General features: G+C 45.6%; 1 protein-coding gene across 2 annotated transcripts; it reads left to right on the forward strand.

Moving 5' to 3' along the window:
* Nucleotides 1-3,552: 3,552 nt before the first annotated feature.
* LOC119330789 lies at nt 3,553-22,111 on the forward strand. 2 transcript variants are annotated; one of them, XM_037603920.1, is made up of 7 exons: nt 3,553-4,025; nt 4,397-4,509; nt 7,183-7,248; nt 19,551-19,571; nt 19,674-19,839; nt 21,534-21,593; nt 21,720-22,111. In XM_037603920.1, exons 1-5 carry the CDS (start codon nt 3,655-3,657, stop codon nt 19,823-19,825), a joined length of 723 nt encoding a protein of 240 aa, XP_037459817.1. In that variant the 5' UTR covers nt 3,553-3,654; the 3' UTR covers nt 19,826-19,839; nt 21,534-21,593; nt 21,720-22,111. The 2 variants fall into 2 exon arrangements, 1 of the variants encoding a protein (XP_037459817.1); XR_005160265.1 differs by lacking the exons at nt 3,553-4,025; nt 4,397-4,509; nt 7,183-7,248 and having other exon boundaries at nt 19,548-19,628; nt 19,732-19,839.
* Nucleotides 22,112-23,197: the final 1,086 nt, after the last annotated feature.

A 23,197-nucleotide genomic window follows, 5' to 3' on the forward strand; every position in this document is an offset into this window, starting at 1 on the left:
CTCCTATATAAGTAGATCCATCTAGTAGCTTTTCCTTGGGATTTGTTTAGTTAGAAGTTAGCCAACACAACTTCGTGTACTTCGTTTGTGTCCAACGACCAGACCAAGACCGCTTTCGGATCCCCACCTTTATCAATACTTCATACATATTTGCAATATTCAGATTGCTTTATCATATTCTTGCTCGTTCTTCGATTGCTTGCAGGAATAGACCTTCGTGGTCAGGCTGACCGTGCTTCCGGCATCGTCAGTAACCTCAGGAGATTGGTTTAGCGATTGCTAAGGCGCAACGTCGTGCACGTTTGTAGTCGGATCGTCAAAGTCGTCTCTACCAAATCGATAGTTATCATCTCATCAAAAGATCGGGACACCCTCGCCTCTATCACCTAATCTCTCTCGGGAGGGCTGGTCTGGAGTCCGTTCGGGGCTCCAGAGAGGGGGATTCGTCGCTGTTGTCATCATCAACCATCCTCCATCACCAATTTCATGATGCTCATCGCCGTGCGTGAATAATTCCGTCGTAGGCTTGCTGGACGGTGATGGGTTGGATGAGATTTACCATGTAATCAAGTTAGTTTTGTTAGGGTTTGATCCCTAGTATCCACTATGTTCTGAGATTGATGTTGCTATGACTTTGCTATGCTTAATGCTTGTCACTAGGGCCCGAGTGTCATGATTTCAGATCTGAACCTATTATGTTTTCATGAATATATGTGTGTTCTTGATCCTATCTTGCAAGTCTATAGTCACCTATTATGTGTTATGATCCGACAATCCCGAAGTGACAACAATCGGGATACTTCTCGGTGATGACCATAGTTTGAGGAGTTCATGTATTCACTATGTGTTAATGCTTTGTTCCGGTTCTTTATTAAAAGGAGGCCTTAATATCCCTTAGTTTCCATTAGGACTCTGCTGCCACGGGAGGGTAGGACAAAAGATGTCATGCAAGTTCTTTTCCATAAGCACGTATGACTATTTACGGAATACATGCCTACATTACATTGATGAACTGGAGCTAGTTCTATGTCACCCTATGTTATAGCTATTACATGAGGATTCGCATCCGGCATAATTATCCATCACTGATCCATTGCCTACGAGCTTTTCACATATTGTTCTTCGCTTATTTACTTTTCCGTTGCTATTGTTACAACTACTACAAAACCCCAAAACATTATTTTTGCTACTGTTACCTTTATTATCATACCACTTTTGCTACTAAATACTTTGCTGCAGATACTAAGTTATCCAGGTGTGGTTGAATTGACAACTCAACTGCTAATACTCAAGAATATTCTTTGGCTCCCCTTGTGTCGAATCAATAAATTTGGGTTGAATACTTTAATCTCGAAAGCTGTTGCGATCCCCTACACTTGTGGGTTAGCAAGACTAATTTCTGGCGCCGTTGCCGGGGAGCATAGCTCTATTCTCTAAGTCACTTGGGATTTATATCTGTTAATCACTATGAAGAACTTGAAAGACGACAGAACTACAATTTTTCCCTCAACTACGAGGGGAGGTAAGGAACTCCCATCTAGCTCTGCACTAGATTCTCCTTCTGTTTTGAGTAAACTTGCGACACCTAAACCTGCTACTGCTATGAACTCTGATATGTTGCATGTTTTTGATGATGCCACTTCTGTTATGCATGATACTTATGATAAAACTACTTCTGTGCGTGATACCACTTTGCCATTAGGTGATTTTCTTGATGAACAACTTGCTAGAGTTAGGGGGAATGAAATTATTGTAGATGCTATTATTGATGATAGTGATGATGAAAATTCTCCCAATGATTATGAATTGCCTGTTGTTACTGAGGGTTATGTTATGAATGAAGAAGCTGCTAGAGCTATCTTTGCTTGCAATGATAGATATGATCTTAAAAAATTATTAGCTAAATGGAAGCAGCAGTCTCTTAATGCTAGAATAAAACATGACCCTGCTTTTGCTACTTCACCTATCTGTGTTACTGATAAGGATTATGAGTTCTCTGTTGATCCCGAAATTATTACTTTAGTTGAATCTGATCCTTTTTATGGCCTTGAATCTGAAACTGTTGTGACACATCTTACCAAGTTGAATGATATAGCCACCCTGTTTACTCATGATGAGAAGTCTCGCTATTTTTATATCCTTAAGATATTTCCGTTCTCATTAAAGGGTGATGCTAAGACTTGGTATAATTCTCTTGCTCCTGGTTGTGTGCGTAGTTCCCAGGATATGATTTATTACTTCTCTGCTAAATATTTCCTTGCTCATAAGAAATAAGCTGCCTTGCGGAGAATATATAATTTGTGCAAATCAAAGAAGAGAGTCTCCCACGAGCTTGGGGGAGGCTTCTCCGGTTACTTAATGTTTGCCTGACCATCCTCTCAAGAAAAATGAAATACTTGATATCTTTTATAATGGACTAACCGATGCTTCCAAGGACTACTTGGATAGTTGTGCTGGTTGTATTTTCAAGGAAAGAACAGTCGACGAAGTTGAATTACTATTGAATAATATATTGACTAATGAAAATAGTTGAACTCTTCCTGAGCCAATTCCTGAGGCAATACCTGAACCAATTGAGCCAACTCCTGAGCCTATTCCTAAACCCACTCCGAAGAAGAGAGGTGTTTTATTCTCAATCTTGAAGATATGCAAGAGGCGAAGAAATCAGTGAAAGAAAAAGGTATTAAAGCTGAAGATGTTAAGAATTTACCTCCTATTGAAGGAATACATGGTCTTTATATACCTCCTGTTGAAGAACCACATTGTCTTGATAACCCGACACAGATAGTAAATATAAATTCTCTCTATAGATATGATAAAGTTGAAATCCCCTCTACTAAAATTCATAGCCCGTGCTTAGATGAATTTGATGACATTATGGCTAGGCAAGAAAGTTTTAATGCTTATTTTAACATATAATGAGGCTAGCCATCTACTTCCATCTGGGTCGTTGGATGTTGGTAAAACAGTTGATTTTTTGCTGGTGCTCGTTGGATCGTCGCTGAAAATCTATCGTTGCCCTTTTGACCGCACGATGAGTTTTGGATGGGGGATGACCTGTGGGCTCGGGCAAAACCTCATTGGCTGGGTCGCCGTTTTTTGGTGCGCTAGCGGCCTCTCCTGCCGCACCGCGTGCACTCGTCATGGGCACTGCCTTTGTTTCTGTTTTCCGCTCGCCCCTCTGGTTCACCAGTTGGTGCGGCTGCCAGTGGGCCTGCCTGCTCTTTGGCTCCACACGTCCATCTAATGGCTGTGGCTTTTTTGTGTGAGTGTTGCCTCCCGCATCACGTCGTGTCGTGGGTCAAATGCGTCTGGGGGACCGCTCCTCGCGCGCTGCCCGCGTCGTGCGGTATGGGGAGCAGTTGCGCAGGGATAGGCCGATGCGTATGTACACCGCTTATGCACCCGCGTCCGTCCTGTAGCGATGACAAGTGGGCCAACACTGCTCCTGGCCCCGTTCGTCGGTGGCACCGGTTGCACATCTCATCGCGGTCGAGATTCGCCAATACCATTCGCCCGCGCGCCGCGCTCGTCCCGCGGAACGTGCAAAAGGGTCAAAAGCCCTAGCCACCAACCTTCCTTGTCAAGCCCGCGGCCCCTCCGCCTCATCTCCTCCCCGTCCCTCCTCTCCAATGCCGCCGCCCTCGATGCGCCATGAGGGCACCGTCGACACGTCAGGGATACACCGTGATGGAGCTCAGCCCAAGCCCAGCAGAAGCCACTCCTAACCATGTTCGCTCGATTGACAAGAGCAGGGCGGAAGATTGGATCGAGGGCGCCCGCATGGCCTCGCCGCCACTGTCACCTGGATTCGCTAGCCGCCTCCTTGAGTCACACCCGTCGCCGCCGCGAGTAAGCTCCACCGTTGCTGCCAGGAATCTCGTCCCCGGCAAGGTAATTTCCTCTGAATCCCTGCTCTCCCTAACTCCCTTATCCTGCTGCCCTACTTGCTGCGTGTGTGCTGTGTGCTGTGTGCGTTTAGCCATGATCTCCGCGAGAAAGCTCAAGTCCCTCCACTTTTACAGGTACCATCCGCCTCCCTTCCGATCTTCAGATCTCCATATGTGGTGAATGTGGTGTTTTGGTTTTTCGTCGGATTACTATCTGTATTCGGGGATTAGCTATGAATTGATGTTTTTTTACTTCGAGCGTGGATATTCGACAGTAGTGATTTAGGTCTTTTTGTAGAACAGAATGATTAACTTGGTCTATTTATGGAAAACTGGTAGATGATATATGTATGAACGATCGTAACACTGAAAATGCAAAATTTACAATATGGTGTAATGATGGTTGGTGGGGTGTGACTTTTTTGCTGGCATTGTCCAGTGCAGTTTTTAGATTTCTACTGAGTAGGACCGTGTTTTGGGATTTGTTTTTGTGTTGATGTTTGCAGGAAAATTCCTAGGGATTTTATTGACGGAGGCATCACTATCTGCTGCTGGATTATCCATTTTTGTAGCACTAGCAATGCTAGGCCGCTCATGCCAAGCATCGTTTCACATTCAGGCAAGGCTCTTTGCTTGCAACCACTGCTGCACTCACTATACATGGGGTTTGATCAAAATGTATCAGAAAGATGGTCTCCTTGAGAAACATTTGGTAGATAAATTTTTTGACCTGGGTAGATAACTTTTATTATTCAAGATGCAACATTTTGTTTTTATGTATTTTGTCATCGATATTCCTCTAAATGTTTTGTGTACTTTAAGCAAAATGTTGGGTTTGTGTTTATTTTTACATAGTTAGGCAATCTGCATACATTTTCCATACATCAACATATCTGTTGAAAAACAGAGAATTGCTTCTAGGCATCCACATATACTCACTAAAGAAATAGAGAATATTAATTGCTCCTCAACTGTCTGTATGCATCCACATGCACTCATTAGAAAAACAGTGAGTACAAATTACCCCTCTACCGTCTACGGAACCTAAGAAACAGATAACACAAATTCTGTAATAAAAATTATCTATACAATTGACCATGCAATACCATATCCAATGAGAATAGCTACCGAACTTGCAAAGAGAACCAATAATGTTGGATCGCCAATTGATAGCAAGCTTAAACAAGAAAGGCACTTGAACATTTATAACATAGTGTTCATTATAAACAAAAAAGGTCGGGTGATAATAGTTCAAAGCGTAATGTAACAATTTTCATGCTTTAAGTTCATTATTGCGCATATCATAACTGCAAGGGTGATATTCTTTCTTAAATTTCAGAATGATGGTAGTTGACTATTTGAAACTGTCACACCCTAGCTAGTTCATGCATTAGAGTGTTGCATCATGTCTATTCTTTCATCAGAAACCTGAAATGGGGATGACAGAACCCCCAGCCCCCTCTGAAACCAACTAGGGTTTACTAAAAACTTTTTCAATGAACCTGAAATGCCCTTCTAAAATGCCCATCATTTTTGTCTTGGTTCAGAACCTCTGCCAAAAGTGGTGCACATTTTCCTAGGCCATCTTAGGGTCTTTGAATTAAATCATAGATATTTGAATTTGGGCATTTAAAATTATATAAAATATTTCAAATGCTCAAATATCTCCAAACTAAAATCTTTCATGTTGGAAATAATCCAACTATGGACCAGGAGTAGTTTGGTGATTTTAGGAGTTGCCTAAGTATTTTTAATAATTCAACAAAGTTGCAGAGGAATTAAAAAAACAGAAAACAGGAGAAATAACAAAAAAACTTACCTGACGCCCAGCACCCGGCCCACCTGCCGGCCCAGCCCAGCGCCGCGCCAGCGAGCTGCTTGCCGGCCAGGCAGGCAGGTAGGTGCCCGACGGCGGCCGCAGCGTGCGCCACGCAGCTGGCCGTCGCCCTGCTTCACCTCCTCGCCTCGTTGCTGGATGGATGAACTCCACGCCGAGCCGTGAACCCCCAGGACACCTCCATTCTCCCCCAACTCCTCTCTCTCGCGCTCCCCCGCCATGGCCGACGCCATCGCCGCCACCCTGTCGCCGTAGCCATGCCCTCCGTCAACCCCACGCCGTGCCGCCGTGTCCAGGAGCTCCGCCACCCTCCTCTCCTTCGAGAAAGCCGAGCCCCGAGCGCTCGCAAGGCCCGAGTCCACCGCATCGACCTCGACCGAACCGCCGTCGCCGGAGATCCCCTTCAACGCCGACGTCGCTCCGACCCGTCCCCGGCCGCACCAAGTGCTTCGTCGAACTCCCCGTGAGCTTAACTATCTTTCCCTCCCTTCTTTTCTTGCTCCCGAGCTGTGTAGTGACCTCCCGGAGCTCAACCGCACCCACCGCCGCGGAGCTCGTCGCCGACGTGCTCCCGGTCACCCTCCGGCCACAACTTGGTGTCTATCATGCTCACCACGTCATGTAGCACCTAACCAGCTACTCCCCGCACCTCACCGACCCCTCTAGCATCAAGTTCGCCCTCGGCCGAACTCCGGTGGCCGCCAAAGTCGTTGCCGGCGCCAACTCCGGCCACCCCGACCCCAACGGACTCCACCAAGAGCTGCGGCTCCTCCTCAGCTCCACTCCAATGGCCTCCGCGACTCGTTTGGTTGCCGGAACGGGCAAAACCACTTCCGCCGCCGCGTCGGGCTCGCCGGCGGCTAAACGCCGGTGCAGCCGACCTGGCTTTGACCGCGGGTGGGCCCTGGTTGACCCCGATGAGTCAATGACAGGTGGGGCCCAGCCCTGTTAACTAAATAGGGTTAGTTTTAATTAAACTTTAACTAAACTAATTACCCTGACACCCTGGACCCACAGTCAGGTTTGACCTGGACGTCTCCGTTGACCCTGACGTCATTCTGACGCATGGCTGACGCAATAAATTAATTTCTGAATTTATTCTAATATAGGAAATTCCAGAATATAGTTTAAACTTCAAAAATTCATAACTTTTAATCTGTAACTCCAAATCAGACAAGTTATATATGAAAAATGATCAAAAAAATCCAATCTATCCATCTGTACTATTTTCATGCATGATTAAACAAGTTAACTTGATGTTTAATGCAGAACAAGATAAAACACTTTAAAGGGCCATGTATGAGTTTGAAATTTGAATCTTTGGTTCAAATTGGTTCAAACCCTTCTGGTCTCAGTTGCATTAGCCTAACACACTCATATTGCCATGTTTCATGCATGCATCATATTGTCGCACATTGTTTGGTGATGGTTGTGTATCGGTGTTCTTTGCGGCAGGTTCTGCCTCCGGGGAGTACCGTGATTACCCTAGCGAAGAGCCATATCTGTGCATCGAACCATCAGGCAAGCAACCAACCATTTGATCATATCGATACAATCCCATGTTCTCGCTCCTGCTCTCTTTTACTGCATTAAGACAACGCGTTTCAAACTGCTGTGTGTTACGGTAGTTGAACCCATTTCCTCTGCATGACCTGTCATTGCCACAGTAACTAGATGAAACCCATTAGCATGTGTAGGAGTTGTTTGAGCCATATGTATGCGTTGTTCCTACCTTGCTATGCCTGCTATGCTTAGAGTCGTGTCAGGTCTGGTTCATCTGGGTGATGGGCTAGAGTGAAATGATTATGTCGGTAATGAGAGTGGTGTGGTGAACACGATTTGGTAAAGGTATCGATGAGAGGCCATGTAGGAGTACATGGTGGGTTGTTTCATTGAAGCCGACCTTAAGCACTGAGATCTGTATGTGTGATTTAAGAATCAGCTACTACCATACATTGGGCCCGAAACCAATGGACCCTCTCGGCTTCTTATTCACCCTAGTTCTCTGTCCAGGAGTTGCAAGTAGTTTCTGGTGTTTGTAGCCTACTGGAGGCCGTGGACAGCGCTGACCGTAGGGGTGGGCTGTGATGCGGTAGGTACGTGGCATGGTGTACCGAATACCGTTAGGTATCTCGGGAACCCTGTACACATCGTTCGGGGCCGTATGGGAAACCTCGGCCGGACTCCCTGCGGATGGAACCTGGATAGGCGATAAACCTGGATTAGAGACTTAGGTGATTAGGTAGGTCGTGGCCGACACCCACGTTGGGCTTCCGCTTGAAGGTTGCCGAGTACATGTCGTGTAAACGACGGTAAGTGGTGAGAGCGTGTATGAAGAAGTACACCCCTGCAGGGTTATCATGATCTATTCGAATAGCCGCGTCCGCGGTAAAGGACTACTTGGTTGCCTATACAGTTCATAGACAAGTAAATGGAAACTACTAAAAGCCTCAAGATAAGTGTGAGTGCCGAGGATGGGTCTTCCGTAGGAAGACGGAGGTGGATCCTCGGTAGTGTATTGAAGTGGTGAGTAATGGACTCGTGTGTGCATAACCATTTCAAGTTGGAGTCTCGTAGGATAGCCTAGCCAAGAGTCAAAGCTGGCTTGCTGCAATAACTCCACCAACCCTTCTTGATAATGTGCATGTATGTAGGATCTGATGTAAGTCTTGCTGAATACCTTTGTACTCATGTTGCTATAATTTACATTTTTACAGAAGACGCTGCAACCCCTTCTGATGGGTTCTTCGTAGACGTTGACATCAATGAGTAGGCTAAGGCCCAGGTGGTGATCCTGAGCTTGTGAAGGACCACGTAGTATAGCTAGGCTTTCCAAGTCTCTTTTATTTTACTAGTTGTCTGTACTCAGACAAGTTACTTCCGCTGCTGGTTTGTATGACTGTATGACTTGAATGCTAGGTCGTGTGACCCGTACTTATGTGTATGTTATGTATGGCTCTTGAGCCTTAAATAAAGTACTTGTGTCGTAGAGTCATGTTGTGATGCCTTGTTGTATTTGCACATATCAAGCATATTGTGTGTATGATTGAAATGCTTGGTATGTGTGGGATCTGACTATCTAGTTGTTTATCTTTAGTAGCCTCTCTTACCGGGAAATGTCTCCTAGTGTCTCCACTGAGCCATGGTAGCTTGCTACTGCTCCGGAACACTTAGGCTGGCCGGCATGTGTCCTTCTTCGTTCCTGTGTCTGTCCCTTCGGGGAAATGTCACGCATTGAGTACGGGAGGCCTGTTAGCCCGCTACAGCCCGGTTTACCGGAGTCCTGCTAGCCTAGTGCTACAGCCCGGACCCACTTGCTGATGACCGACACGTTCGATGCTGGGTCATGGATGCCTGTCCCTGTAAGTCTGTGCCACTTTGGGTTTACGACTAGCCATGTCAGCCCGGGCTCCTTATCATATGGATGCTAGCGACACTATCATATACGTGTGCCAAAAGGCGCAAACGGTCCCGGGCAAAAGTAAGACGACACCCGTGGGAATCCCGTGCGTGAGGCCGCAGAGTGATATGAGGTGTTACATGCTAGATCTATTTGGCATCGAGTCAGGGTCCTGACAGCGTTGGTATCAGAGCCGGACTGCCTGTAGGTTCTCCAAGCCAAACTGGTCGATGTTGAGTCTAGAAATTCTTTAGTTATATGTAGGGGAATTGTTTGTGGGTTGGAACGTAAGGCTCTTTTTACTCCTTTATCTTATGACATTCTGATCTGAGTCAGTCTATTCCTCCACCGGGGGTTAAGGAATTAGGATCTTTCTCTCTATCAGGTTCACGTGTTACTAATCAGTAGTATCTTATAGGTTTGATGGATACAAGCCTAGTTCAGTTCTACTACCACATTATGTTGCTAGGATGGACTCAGAACTTTGATATGATGATGTTGAGTGTGTATGAAATCCTTTGTCAAATGTCTCAAAATCCCTTTTGAGCATTTACAGTCGTTATGCTGTCGAAATTTTGCTAGAAATTCTAATGCCTTTGCATTATGGTTGTGCTTTCAGATGGCCACTCGCGAACTCAATCAAGTGGTTCGCCTGACTCGATGCCTAGATGTACCCGACCATACTGCCATGTTGGTCAGGGAAATGACTGAGGCTGGATACCGTTGGTATCCTGAGTACACGGTCGAAGAGCAATTTTGAGACTTTAATCAAAGCCAGTATCTCTGCACTGTCAGGATATTTCCATCTTATCCTGGATCCACCGAGCCCCTTCACTGCTCCTATGGACTCGGGGTTACTATTGAGATGGCTGTGCAGGATGCCGCCTACTCTATGATGACCATCATGCGAGTCAGGACTGGCCTATTTCGGGACTCTGATTTTCGGTATATGCCAGCATCACTTCCGGGAGCACAAGGGTATCTCCAGGCTATCTATGCTGACCCCACTCAGGAGGATTCACGGACTCGCACCACTGCTGAGATGCTCGAGGATAAGGACCGTGAAAATCGGGCCTTGAGGCTAAAGCTTTTCAATACCCGTGCTGACCATTGGGCCATTTTGACTCGGTTTGCACCGGCTGTGCAAGCTGGATACTCGGATATGCGCGATCTCTATCCTGTGAGATCTGCTCTGCCAGACGTGATGGGTTGGCGTGATGTAGGAGGCATCACCCCACCTCGCGGTCCTTGCAGGCCACCGTCTGTTGGTCCAAGACCTCATCCTAGCCCCTATGGTCCACAAGCTCCGTGAGATCGTCTGTTTTCGGATGATCATGTTGAGCTTCCCGGCTATGGAGGTGACTTCTACGAGGACTACTACGGATCGGTCTGAGTTAGTGGTAGTATCACTAGTTCGTACTAGCTGTGTCGTCTATCGTCCTGCGTGACTCGTGGGATATGACCTAGTTTGTACCGCTTTCCGGAGGTGTAGAAAAATAATGTATAGGAGTTCGGAGTGCCTCCGATGTGATGTAATCTTCTTTTCACCGTAATAGTACCTTGTTTGGTCTTGTACTAAACCTTGTATGGTGTGTATGACGATGGAATAAAGGAGCAGTTTCTGTATCTACCATGTCATACGGATGATCATCTTGCATTCCGAGTTATTCCTTACATTCTGTATTCTATGTTGGAATCTTATCATTCTGACTAAATCATTGTCTTGTTTACCTAGGATGGTCAACACGCGCAATAACCCTGTTTCCCAAGAGCAGGCCGAAGGCAGTGAAGTCGGGAATGCAAACCCGCCTCACCCTCCTTCCCTAGCCGAACTTATGCTGGAAGCCGAGAGAAACAAGCGGGAGACCAACCGTTTGTTGGAGCGTATTGAACAGAACACAACACACCATCAGAGGACTAACTTGGTGTCACTCAGTGATTTCATCAAGTTACACCCACCCACGTTTCACCACTCCGTCGAGCCTCTCGACGCTGATGATTGGCTTCGCAGTATTTCTCACAAACTGCGTTCCGCGCTAGTAGCTGAGGCTGACAAGGTCACCTTTGCTGCATATCATCTTGAAGGCCCCGCCAGTCTATGGTGGGAGAATTATGGAGCTATGCGCCCAGCGGACCATGTCACTACTTGGGCTGAATTCAGCGAGGCTTTCCGTGAACATCACATTCCGGAGGGTCTCATGGACCGTAAACGTGAGGAATTTTGCAGTTTCACTCAAGGCCGACTCTCTGTGGATGCTTACAGCAGGGAGTTCGGTAACCTCGCACGATATGCAACTGAGGAAGTTTCTACTGATGCCAAGAAGCAAGCAAGGTTCCGTAAGGGACTTAGTCCTGAGCTTCGCCGCGACCTCCATCTGCATGAGTGCACATCTTTTCAAAAGCTTGTTAACAAGACCATCAGTGCTGAGACTGGTCAGACTGATTATGACGCAACACGCAAGCATGGCCGTGACGTGGGTTCCTCATCCGGTGCTGGTCCTCAGAAGCGCCGCGTGTGGGTGCCTAACACTGCCCTGCCACCCAGGTTCACACCGAGGCCATCCTTCCAGGCGCCTCGCCCCGTTCAACAGTTTGCACCAGCCAAGCCCTATGGTGGTCCAACCAACAATGCTCCTCCACGCACCAGTTCCGTGACTTGCTTTAAGTGTGGGGAATCGGGCCACTATATGCGCGAGTGTCCCCAAACCAACCCCAACCAATCTCCTAAAGCTGTTGGCCGTGGCAAGCCGACAGGGAAAGTGTTCTACGCCAAGCCGGCCACCGCTGCATGTGGCCATGTCAACTGTATCTCTGCCGAAGAAGCTCAAGAGGATCCCAACGTCGTTCTCGGTACGCTCCTTGTTAATTGCCACCCGGCATTTGTTCTTTTCGATACAGGAGCATCTCATTCATTTATATCCGAGAGCTATGCTCGTCTGCATAACACCACATTCTGTGAGATGCCCACCTCTATGGTAATTCAAATTCCGGGATTCAAATGGCAAACCTCCAGGGTAAGTCATGGAAATGAAATCCAAGTTGACAGACTTGTTTTCCTTGCATCTTTTATAGCTCTCAAATCTTCAGATATTAATATCATCTTGGGTATGGACTGGATGTCAGCCCATCATGCCAAAATTGATTGCTTCTCTAGGACTGTTCAACTCACCCATCCTTCGGGGAAGATAGTCAATGTCTTGACCCGAATAGCCAAGCGACAGTTATATTCTCTTAACGCCAGCCCTTTGCCAGACCTTGAGGACGTTCCGGTAGTCCGTGACTTTCCGGATGTCTTCCCAGAGGAATTGCCAGGTGTTCCACCTGACAGGGATGTTGAGTTTGTAATAGACCTCATTCCAGGAACCGTCCCGATTGCTAGAAGACCCTATAAGATGGCACCACTAGAACTAGCTGAGCTTAAGAAACAACTCGATGAGTCCTTGAAAAAGGGTTTCATCCGACCTAGTTCATCTCCGTGGGCTTGCCCTGTCCTCTTCGTCAAGAAGAAGGATGGTACGGACCGGATGGTTGTAGATTATCGACCTGTCAATCTGGTCACAATCAAGAACAAATATCCGCTCCCCAGGATCAACGACCTGTATGATCAGCTCGCTGGATCCTCAGTCTTCTCCAAAATGGATTTGAGGTTGGGCTACCATCAAATCAAAATCAGGAACGGGGACATTCCTAAAACGGCTTTTGTTACTCGTTATGGCCAATACGAGTACACCGTCATGTCCTTCGGTTTAACCAACGCTCCAGCCACCTTTTCTCGGTTAATGAACTCAATCTTCATGGAGTATTTGGATAAATTCGTCGTGGTTTACCTCGATGATATACTCATCTACTCCAAGAACGAGGAAGAACATGCCGAACATCTAAGGCTAGTGTTGAAGAAACTTCGAGAGCATCGTCTTTATGCCAAATTTTCTAAATGTGAATTTTGGTTGTCAGAAGTGACCTATCTGGGTCATGTAATATCTGGTAATGGTATTGCTGTTAACCCTGAGCGAGTTCAAGCTGTCCTTAATTGGACTCCACCTGAATCGGTCAAGCAAGTTCGGAGTTTTCTAGGCTTAGCGAGCTATTGCCGTCGCTTTGTCGAAAATTTCTCCAAAGTCGCGAAACCTCTAACCGAACTCCTCAAGAAAGATAAAAAGTTCGAGTGGACTCCACAATGTGAGCACAGCTTTCAGGAACTGAAAAGACGCCTGACATCTGCTCCCGTACTGGTACCGCCAGATTTCTCTAAGGACTTTGTTATCTACTGCGACGCCTCGCGACAAGGACTAGGCTGTATTCTCATGCAAGATCGACACGTAATTGCTTACGCTTCACGGCAATTGCACCCACATGAGGAGAATTATCCTACTCATGATCTAGAGCTTGCAGCTGTAGTCTATGCACTTAAAACCTGGCGACATTACCTCCTCGATAATCGTTGCGAAATATTCACTGATCACCAAAGTCTGAAGTACATCTTCACCCAACCGGATTTGAATCTCAGGCAAAGACGTTGGGTCGAGTTGATCACAGATTTCGACTTAGGAATAACTTACACCCCAGGGAAAGCCAACGTCATGGCTGATGCGCTAAGTCGTAAATCTTATTGTAACAACCTGATGTTACAACAAAGTCAACCACTTCTCCATGAGGAATTTCAGAAACTTAATCTCCACATTGTTCCTCAAGGATTCCTTTCCACCATGGTGGCGAAACCTACCCTTACGGATCAGATCATCAAAGCACAGAAGGTAGATCCGGAAATTTCCCGCATCAAGAGAAACATCAAGAAAGGAGTTGCGAATTGTTTCTCCATTGATGATCAAGGGGTCGTATACTTCGGGAATCGGCTAGTGGTTCCCAAGGTGCGAAACCCGAGGCGATTGATCCTTAAGGAAGCTCATGAATCTCCTCTCACTATTCATCCCGGTAGCACTAAGATGTATCAGGACCTACGCCAAAGGTTCTGGTGGACTAGGATGAAGAGAGAAATTGCTCAGTATATTGCTAATTGCGACGTCTGCCGTCGTGTAAAAGCAGAGCATCAACGGCCTGCTGGCACCCTTCAACCCCTAGCTATTCCTGAATGGAAATGGGATAAAATTGGTATGGACTTCATTACCGGTTTTCCCAGAACCAAGAGAGGGAATAATGCTATCTTCGTCGTTGTCGATCGTCTTTCCAAAGTGGCCCATTTCTTACCTGTTCGTGAGAGTATAACTGCTAGTCAGTTAGCAGACTTGTACATCTCCCGAATAGTGTCTCTCCATGGTGTTCCTTTGGAAATTAACTCGGATCGAGGAAGTCTTTTCACCTCTCGATTTCGGGAAAGTTTCCAAAATGCTATGGGAACCCGCCTTTCTTTTAGCACCGCTTTCCACCCTCAATCAAGTGGTCAAGTAGAACGCGTCAACCAGATTCTAGAAGACATGCTTCGAGCCTCTGTTATCTCATTCGGAATGGATTGGGAGAAGTGCCTTCCATTTGCCGAATTTGCTTATAACAACAGCTATCAATCTAGCTTGGGTAAAGCCCCTTTTGAAGTTCTCTATGGACGACGGTGTCGAACACCCCTTAATTGGTCAGAAACCGGGGAAAGACAATTCTTTGGCCCGGACATGATCCAGGAAGCAGAAGAGCAAGTTCGCATCGTTCGTGAAAAGTTGAAAACAGCCCAATCTCGTCAAAAGAGTCAATATGACCGAAAACATAAGGCTATGACTTTCGAGGTTGACGAGAAGGCTTACCTTCGGGTTACTCCTCTGAAGGGAACCCATCGTTTCGGTATCAAAGGCAAATTGGCCCCCGTTACATTGGACCTTTTCGTATTCTCGCTAAATGAGGAGAAGTTGCCTACCAGTTGGAACTACCTCCGCATCTCTCCAGAGTCCATGATGTCTTCCACGTTTCTCAACTCAGGCGTTGCTTCTCGGATCCTATCCGTGGAGTGGACCACGAAACGCTTGATCTCCAAGATAATCTCATGTATCGAGAGTACCCCATTCGTATCCTCGATCAGGCCGAGCGTACCACTCGACGTCATAATATCAAGTTTCTCAAAGTTCAATGGTCGCACCATTCTGAGGATGAAGCAACTTGGGAAAGGGAGGATCGTCTTCGACTCGAGTATCCCGCCTTCTTTCCGGAGGAACCCAAATCTCGGGACGAGATTCTTTTGAGTGGGGGTGAGTTGTCACACCCTAGCTAGTTCATGCATTAGAGTGTTGCATCATGTCTATTCTTTCATCAGAAACCTGAAATGGGGATGACAGAACCCCCAGCCCCCTCTGAAACCAACTAGGGTTTACTAAAAACTTTTTCAATGAACCTGAAATGCCCTTCTAAAATGCCCATCATTTTTGTCTGGGTTCAGAACCTCTGTCAAAAGTGGTGCACATTTTCCTAGGCCATCTTAGGGTCTTTGAATTAAATCATAGATATTTGAATTTGGGCATTTAAAATTATATAAAATATTTTAAATGCTCAAATATCTCCAAACTAAAATGTTTCATGTTGGAAATAATCCAACTATGGACCAGGAGTAGTTTGGTGATTTTAGGAGTTGCCTAAGTATTTTTAATAATTCAACAAAGTTGCAGAGGAATTAAAAAAACAGAAAACAGGAGAAATAACAAAAAAACTTACCTGGCGCCCAGCACCCGGCCCACCTGCCGACCCAGCCCAGCGCCGCGCCAGCGAGCTGCTTGCCGGCCAGGCAGGCAGGCAGGTGCCCGACGGCGGCCGCAGCGTGCGCCACGCAGCTGGCCGTCGCCCTGCTTCACCTCCTCGCCTCGTTGCTGGATGGATGAACTCCACGCCGAGCCGTGAACCCCCAGGACACCTCCATTCTCCCCCAACTCTCTCTCGCGCTCCCCCGCCATGGCCGACGCCATCGCCGCCACCCCCTCGCCGTAGCCACGCCCTCCGTCAACCCCACGCCGTGCCGCCGTGTCCAGGAGCTCCGCCACCCTCCTCTCCTTCGAGCAAGCCGAGCCCCGAGCGCTCGCAAGGCCCGAGTCCACCGCATCGACCTCGACCGAACCGCTGTCGCCGGAGATCCCCTTCAACGCCGACGTCGCTCCGGCCCGTCCCCGGCCGCACCAAGTGCTTCGTCGAACTCCCCGTGAGCTTAACCATCTTTCCCTCCCTTCTTTTCTTGCTCCCGAGCTGTGTAGTGACCTCCTGGAGCTCAACCGCACCCACCGTCGTGGAGCTCGTCGCCGACGTGCTCCCGGTCACCCTCCGGCCACAACTTGGTGTCTATCATGCTCACCACGTCACGTAGCACCTAACCAGCTACTCCCCGCACCTCACCGACCCCTCTAGCATCAAGTTCGCCCTCGGCCGAACTCCGGTGGCCGCCAAAGTCGTCGCCGGCGCCAACTCCGGCCACCCCGACCCCAACGGACTCCACCAAGAGCTGCGGCTCCTCCTCAGCTCCACTCTGATGGCCTCCGCGACTCGTTTGGTTGCCGGAACGGCCAAAACCACTTCCGCCGCCGCGTCGGGCTCGCCGGCGGCTAAACGCCGGTGCAGCCGACCTGGCTTTGACCGCGGGTGGGCCCTGGTTGACCCCGATGAGTCAATGACAGGTGGGGCCCAGCCCTGTTAACTAAATAGGGTTAGTTTTAATTAAACTTTAACTAAACTAATTACCCTGACACCCTGGACCCACAGTCAGGTTTGACCTGGACGTCTCCGTTGACCCTGACGTCATTCTGACGCATGGCTGACGCAATAAATTAATTTCTGAATTTATTCTAATATAGGAAATTCCAGAATATAGTTTAAACTTCAAAAATTCATAACTTTTAATTTGTAACTCCAAATCAGACAAGTTATATATGAAAAATGATCAGAAAAATCCAATCTATCCATCTGTACTATTTTCATGCATGATTAAACAAGTTAACTTGATGTTTAATGCAGAACAAGATAAAACACTTTAAAGGGTCATGTATGAGTTTGAAATTTGAATCTTTGGTTCAAATTGGTTCAAACCCTTCTAGTCTCAGTTGCATTAGCCCAACACACTCATATTGCCATGTTTTATGCATGCATCATATTGTCGCACATTGTTTGGTGATGGTTGTGTATCGGTGTTCTTTGCGGCAGGTTCTGCCTCCAAGGAGTACCGTGATTACCCTAGCAAAGAGCCATATCAGTGCATCGAACCATCAGGCAAGCAACCAACCATTTGATCATATCGATAAAATCCCATGTTCTCGCTCCTGCTCTCTTTTACTGCATTAAGACAACGCGTTTCAAACTGCTATGTGTTACGGTAGTTGAACCCATTTCCTCTGCATGACCTGTCATTGCCACAGTAACTAGATGAAACCCACTAGCATGTGTAGGAGTTGTTTGAGCCATATGTATGTGTTGTTCCTACCTTGCTATGCCTGCTATGCTTAGAGTCGTGTCAGGTCTGGTTCATCTGGGTGATGGGCTAGAGTGAAATGATTATGTCGGTAATGAGAGTGGTGTGGTGAACACGATTTGGTAAAGGTATCGATGAGAGGCCATGTAGGAGTACATGGTGGGTTGTTTCATTGAAGCCAACCTTAAGCACTGACATCTGTATGTGTGATTTAAGAATCAGCTACTACCATACATTGGGCCCGAAACCAATGGACCCTCTCGACTTCTTATTCACCCTAGTTCTCTGTCCAGGAGTTGCAAGTAGTTTCTGGTGTTTGTAGCCTACTGGAGGCCGTGGACAGCGCTGACCGTAGGGGTGGGCTGTGATGCGGTAGGTACGTGGCACGGTGTACCGAATACCGTTAGGTATCTCGGGAACCCTGTACACATCGTTCGGGGCCGTATGGGAAACCTCGGCCGGACTCCCTGCGGATGGAACCTGGATAGGCGATAAACCTGGATTAGAGACTTAGGTGATTAGGTAGGTCGTGGCCGACACCCACGTTGGGCTTCCGCTTGAAGGTTGCCGAGTACATGTCGTGTAAACGACGGTAAGTGGTGAGAGCGTGTATGAAGAAGTACACCCCTGCAGGGTTATCATGATCTATTCGAATAGCCGCGTCCGCGATAAAGGACTACTTGGTTGCCTATACAGTTCATAGACAAGTAAATGGGAACTACTAAAAGCCTCAAGATAAGTGTGAGTGCCGAGGATGGGTCTTCCGTAGGAAGACGGAGGTGGATCCTCGGTAGTGTATTGAAGTGGTGAGTAGTGGACTCGTGTGCGCAAAACCATTTCAAGTTGGAGTCTCGTAGGATAGCCTAGCCAAGAGTCAAAGCTGGCTTGCTGCAATAACTCCACCAACCCTTCTTGATAATGTGCATGTATGTAGGATCTGATGTAAGTCTTGCTGAGTACCTTTGTACTCATGTTGCTATAATTTACATTTTTACAGAAGACGCTGCAACCCCTTCTGATGGGTTCTTCGTAGACGTTGACATCAATGAGTAGGCTAAGGCCCAGGTGGTGATCCTGAGCTTGTGAAGGACCACGTAGTATAGCTAGGCTTTCCAAGTCTCTTTTATTTTACTAGTTGTCTGTATTCAGACAAGTTACTTCCTTGCTGGTTTGTATGACTGTATGACTTGAATGCTGGGTCGTGTGACCCGTACTTATGTGTATGTTATGTATGGCTCTTGAGCCTTAAATAAAGTACTTGTGTCGTAGAGTCATGTTGTGATGCCTTGTTGTATTTGCACATATCGAGCATATTGTGTGTATGATTGAAATGCTTGGTATGTGTGGGATCTGACTATCTAGTTGTTTATCTTTAGTAGCCTCTCTTACCGGAAATGTCTCCTAGTGTCTCCACTGAGCCATGGTAGCTTGCTACTGCTCCGGAACACTTAGGCTGGCCGGCATGTGTCCTTCGTTCCTGTGTCTGTCCCTTCGGGGAAATGTCACGCATTGAGTACCGGAGGCCTGTTAGCCCGCTACAGCCCGGTTTACCGGAGTCCTGCTAGCCCAGTGCTACAGCCCGGACCCACTTGCTGATGACCGACACGTTCGATGCTGGGTCATGGATGCCTGTCCCTGTAAGTCTGTGCCACTTTGGGTTTACGACTAGCCATGTCAGCCCGGGCTCCTTATCATATGGATGCTAGCGACACTATCATATACGTGTGCCAAAAGGCGCAAACGATCCCGGGCAAAAGTAAGACGACACCCGTGGGAATACTGTGCGTGAGGCCGCAAAGTGATATGAGGTGTTACATGCTAGATCTATGTGGCATCGAGTCAGGGTCCTGACAGAAACCTTGTCGAGCAATTAACAAGAAATGGATCTTATTTACTTAGCCACTATTATGGCTTTAGCTGTACTTGGCATGTCAAGAGCTGGTGTTAGGTTCTACCGGATTGATTTTTAGCTCCTTTTTCTTAGGTTCTACTGACTCATGTTCTTATTTTATCCTCATTTTTTCCTTTCCAATTTTGCAGGGAGGTTTACTCTCCCTCGAGGTAAGCGTCGATGCAATGGATATTGATTTTGGCTTCGGTGCAAATTGAGTACAGACGGTGAGACTTATTCCATTTGTTTATCCTTTTGGCCTCTTAATCAAGAACAACGCTCAAAGCTTACATGGTTGTCAATCTTGGGTGCCTTGTGCGGACTTTCAAGTTTCGGCATCATTTTAAAATTGTTTGGTGTCCATGAATTTGCCGATGAGCTTGGCGTGCACCAGCTGCCTCATGTAGGATTTTGGCGCTCGTGATCTTCCTTGCTTAGGTGACCTGCCCCAATCCTTATTCCCCTCCCCTCTGATCTCTCTCTCTGATCTCTCTCTCTCTTTCTCTCTCTCTCTCTCTCTCTCAGGTTTGACGTGTGTTCTGATTTAAGCTTAACATGATTTTTTGATAAAAATTCCATGGAGGACAATGGTTTTCTGTAAAACAAGCCATTCAAAGGAAAATAACTATACTTGAGTTCATTGTATTTTGTGTGATTTGCACCATGATTGGATTTTTGGACAAATGGGCATTGTTGCTTCACTGCTATATGTGGTTGATGCTTGGTTCAGAAACTCGGTTCGAGTTAAATTGCTTTAGGCCATCCTTCGTATTTTTTCAGGATGTGTATGGAAGCACAAAAGTAGTATCAAGTATCAACAATACAAAGGGTCACTTCACATTTTTATCAAAACTGTGTATATATGCATTTAAGAGCTTAGCAAGAGAATAGCCTCTCTGTTCCAGGAGAAGAATTAATGCTCTGTTTTTTGCATATGCATGCAGCAGCAACTCTTTTGTATTCTGGTTCAAGAAAATATTTACTATGTGAAGTGAGGAGTAGAATTGAAAAAAATGCAACTTTCGATATGTAATATGTAATGCATATAATTTTTTTAGGTAGTCTGCATCGCTAGAAAGCTCCTGTTTAGATACAGTCATCTGCACTAAGCTTCATGATTCATAGAAAGAAAAGGACTCCATAAAGATTCAGATTCTTGTTATGTTGTGATTTTGCAAGATTTCTGTAGTTATAAAGCTCTTGTTTAGATACTGTCATAGAAATAAAAGGACTCCATAAAGGTTCAAATTCTTTTTATGTTGTGATTTTGCGAGATTTCTGTAGTTATTTATTTTAATACCTACTCCCTCCGTTCCAAAATAGATGACCCAACTTTGGGTCATCTATTTTGGAACGGAGGGTGAATTTAAGAATTGGGATCATCTTGAAAATTACGCTTCCACCTGCTGATTTATGTTGCCTTAGCACTCCTGCTATTTCCTGAAAAAATGTTGTGCACAGGCTGGCTGTGACCGATTGGTATAGAGCCCTATGCTATGAATGTGAATATCGAACAAATTAAATATCGCTCTAGGTGATTCTAACGATAACAAATCATTATCCTTTACCACGATATGATAGTGGCGGTGTTAGATTATGATACATGGTGCAAATCTTATCGTTTCTCTCACGTAATATCTTCTTATTGTTCAATACTATGATCCACAATGTGATACTGAAAACGTTGATTAACATTGTGTTACAGTTTGGTGCAGTTCTATTTTTCCTTGTGATTGTGTTTATAACATATATTATATTTTCAGCTATTAGAATAAAGTGTCTATATCTTGGTTCAAGTTGCCCGCAAAACCATTTTTTATAAGTTTGCGTGCTATTAGAATATAGTGTGTGTACCTTGGTTTGAGTTATCTTCAAAACTGTTTTTTAGAAGCTTGCACATTTCTATTTAGGAATGAGATTTCTCTACTGAATATGTGATCCTCACTTCTGAGTGGTAAATTCTTTGATCTTTTTGTCATCTACTTCTACTTGCTGACATCTACATATCTAAGGAGCGGGAGGTGAAAGTGCAAATCAAAATTTCTATTTTGGAATGCGATGTTTTCTCTACTAATGTGATTATCAATTTTGTGTGGTAATTAATTTCTGAGCCTATAAATTCTTTGATGCAGCAAACTACTATCGTTGCTGATCCATCACAATATTGACCATGAACTTTGTGCATCTCTGAGGTTAGTATTCCAGAATTCGAGTGGCACAGACTGCGGCAGAGAGTAAAAGGTCTCTTGCTAATGCTCTCTACGACACTAACTCATGGATCAATGTTTATCTCTGCCTTTGTCTCTGTTTTGTGTCAGGTTCTTTTGCATGAGGAAACGGAAGGATATCTTCGTCCTCAGCACATCGGTGTCTAAGGCTGCTTCCTGTGTCATTGCGCCGGCAGAGTGCAAGAACAAACATTAATGTATCAGTGTAGATAATTGTATCTTTCTTTTTTCATTGATTTAAGATACTCACATATATATGGTTACCAATGCTCTACCATACCTAATTGTTGGTTCTAATTGGCTTCTCTATCAGAGAGTCAAGCCACAACTTTGACAAATCTTCTATCATGTTCAGTAAAAATACCAAGAATGATGTTCGAAAAGCTATGCTGCACCATCTGGGACCGGGTTGTGATACTTGGAATGGGATACCTGGGACTCTCGGTGTATGTGGGACAGTGAAAGATCTTTGCTTATCTGAAGGATAGAATTTGGCAACATATACAAGGCAGGGAAGGAGGTTTTGATAAATGCATGTGCCCAGTCCATACCCACTTTTTCCATGTCAGTTTTTGACCTTACAAAGGGGCTATATGAAAATGCGTGTTTTTTTATATGTAAGGATTTAGCGTTCGTATTTGCCCAGACATAAGATTATTAAAAAGATACACATATTTTTATTAGCATGATTTTGAATGTTAATTTGTGCTATCAAATTAGAATGTGTTTGTTTTAAATAGAGCCCTATGCTACAAATTTTAAATGTGTATGTACATCGTATTGTAGAGAAAGACCCCCATTTTTTTAATTAACAACTAAACCATGAATTTCTTTTCATCGCTAACATGGAATCAAACGGGTCTCTGCGCCATTTGGTGCAACGGGTCCACTAGTGTTGGTAGAGAGTTAAAGAATAATGCTTTCAAGATAGGACGCGTAAGTGATAATATGGCTAGAGTTAAAGGTGAACTTAAATGCATTAGCAAATATACTTCTATGGTTGCTACCCAAGCTGAGCAAGTACTTAAAGCTCAAAATGATTTGCTTGATGAATTAAATAATAAAAATGACTTTGCTATTAGAGTGGCTACTAGAACCGGTAGAATGACTCAGGAACCTTTGTATCCTGAAGGACACCCTAAGAGAATCGAGCAAGATTCTCAGAGAAACAATTTAGAGGCACCTAGTTCTTCTAAAAAGAAGAAAAACAAAAACAATAGGACTTTGCATGCTTCTAGGGAACCTGTTGTAGACACACCTGAGAATCCCAATGATATTTCTATTTCTGATGCTGAAACACAATCAGGTGATGAACATGAACCTAGTGATAATGTTAATGATAATGTTCATGTTGGTGCTCAACCTAGCAAAAACAATGATGTAGAGATTGAACCTGCTGTTGATCTTGATAACCCACAATCAAAGAATCAACATTATGATAAGAGAGATTTTGTTGCTAGGAAGCACGGTAAAGAAAGAGAACCACGGGTTCAGAAACCCATGCCCTTTCCTCCTAAACCATCCAAGTCAAAGGATGATGAGGATTTTGAGCGCTTTGCTGAAATGAT

The sequence above is a fragment of the Triticum dicoccoides genome, chromosome 1B (genome assembly GCF_002162155.2).
Source record: "Triticum dicoccoides isolate Atlit2015 ecotype Zavitan chromosome 1B, WEW_v2.0, whole genome shotgun sequence".
NCBI classification, from domain to species: domain Eukaryota; kingdom Viridiplantae; phylum Streptophyta; class Magnoliopsida; order Poales; family Poaceae; genus Triticum; species Triticum dicoccoides.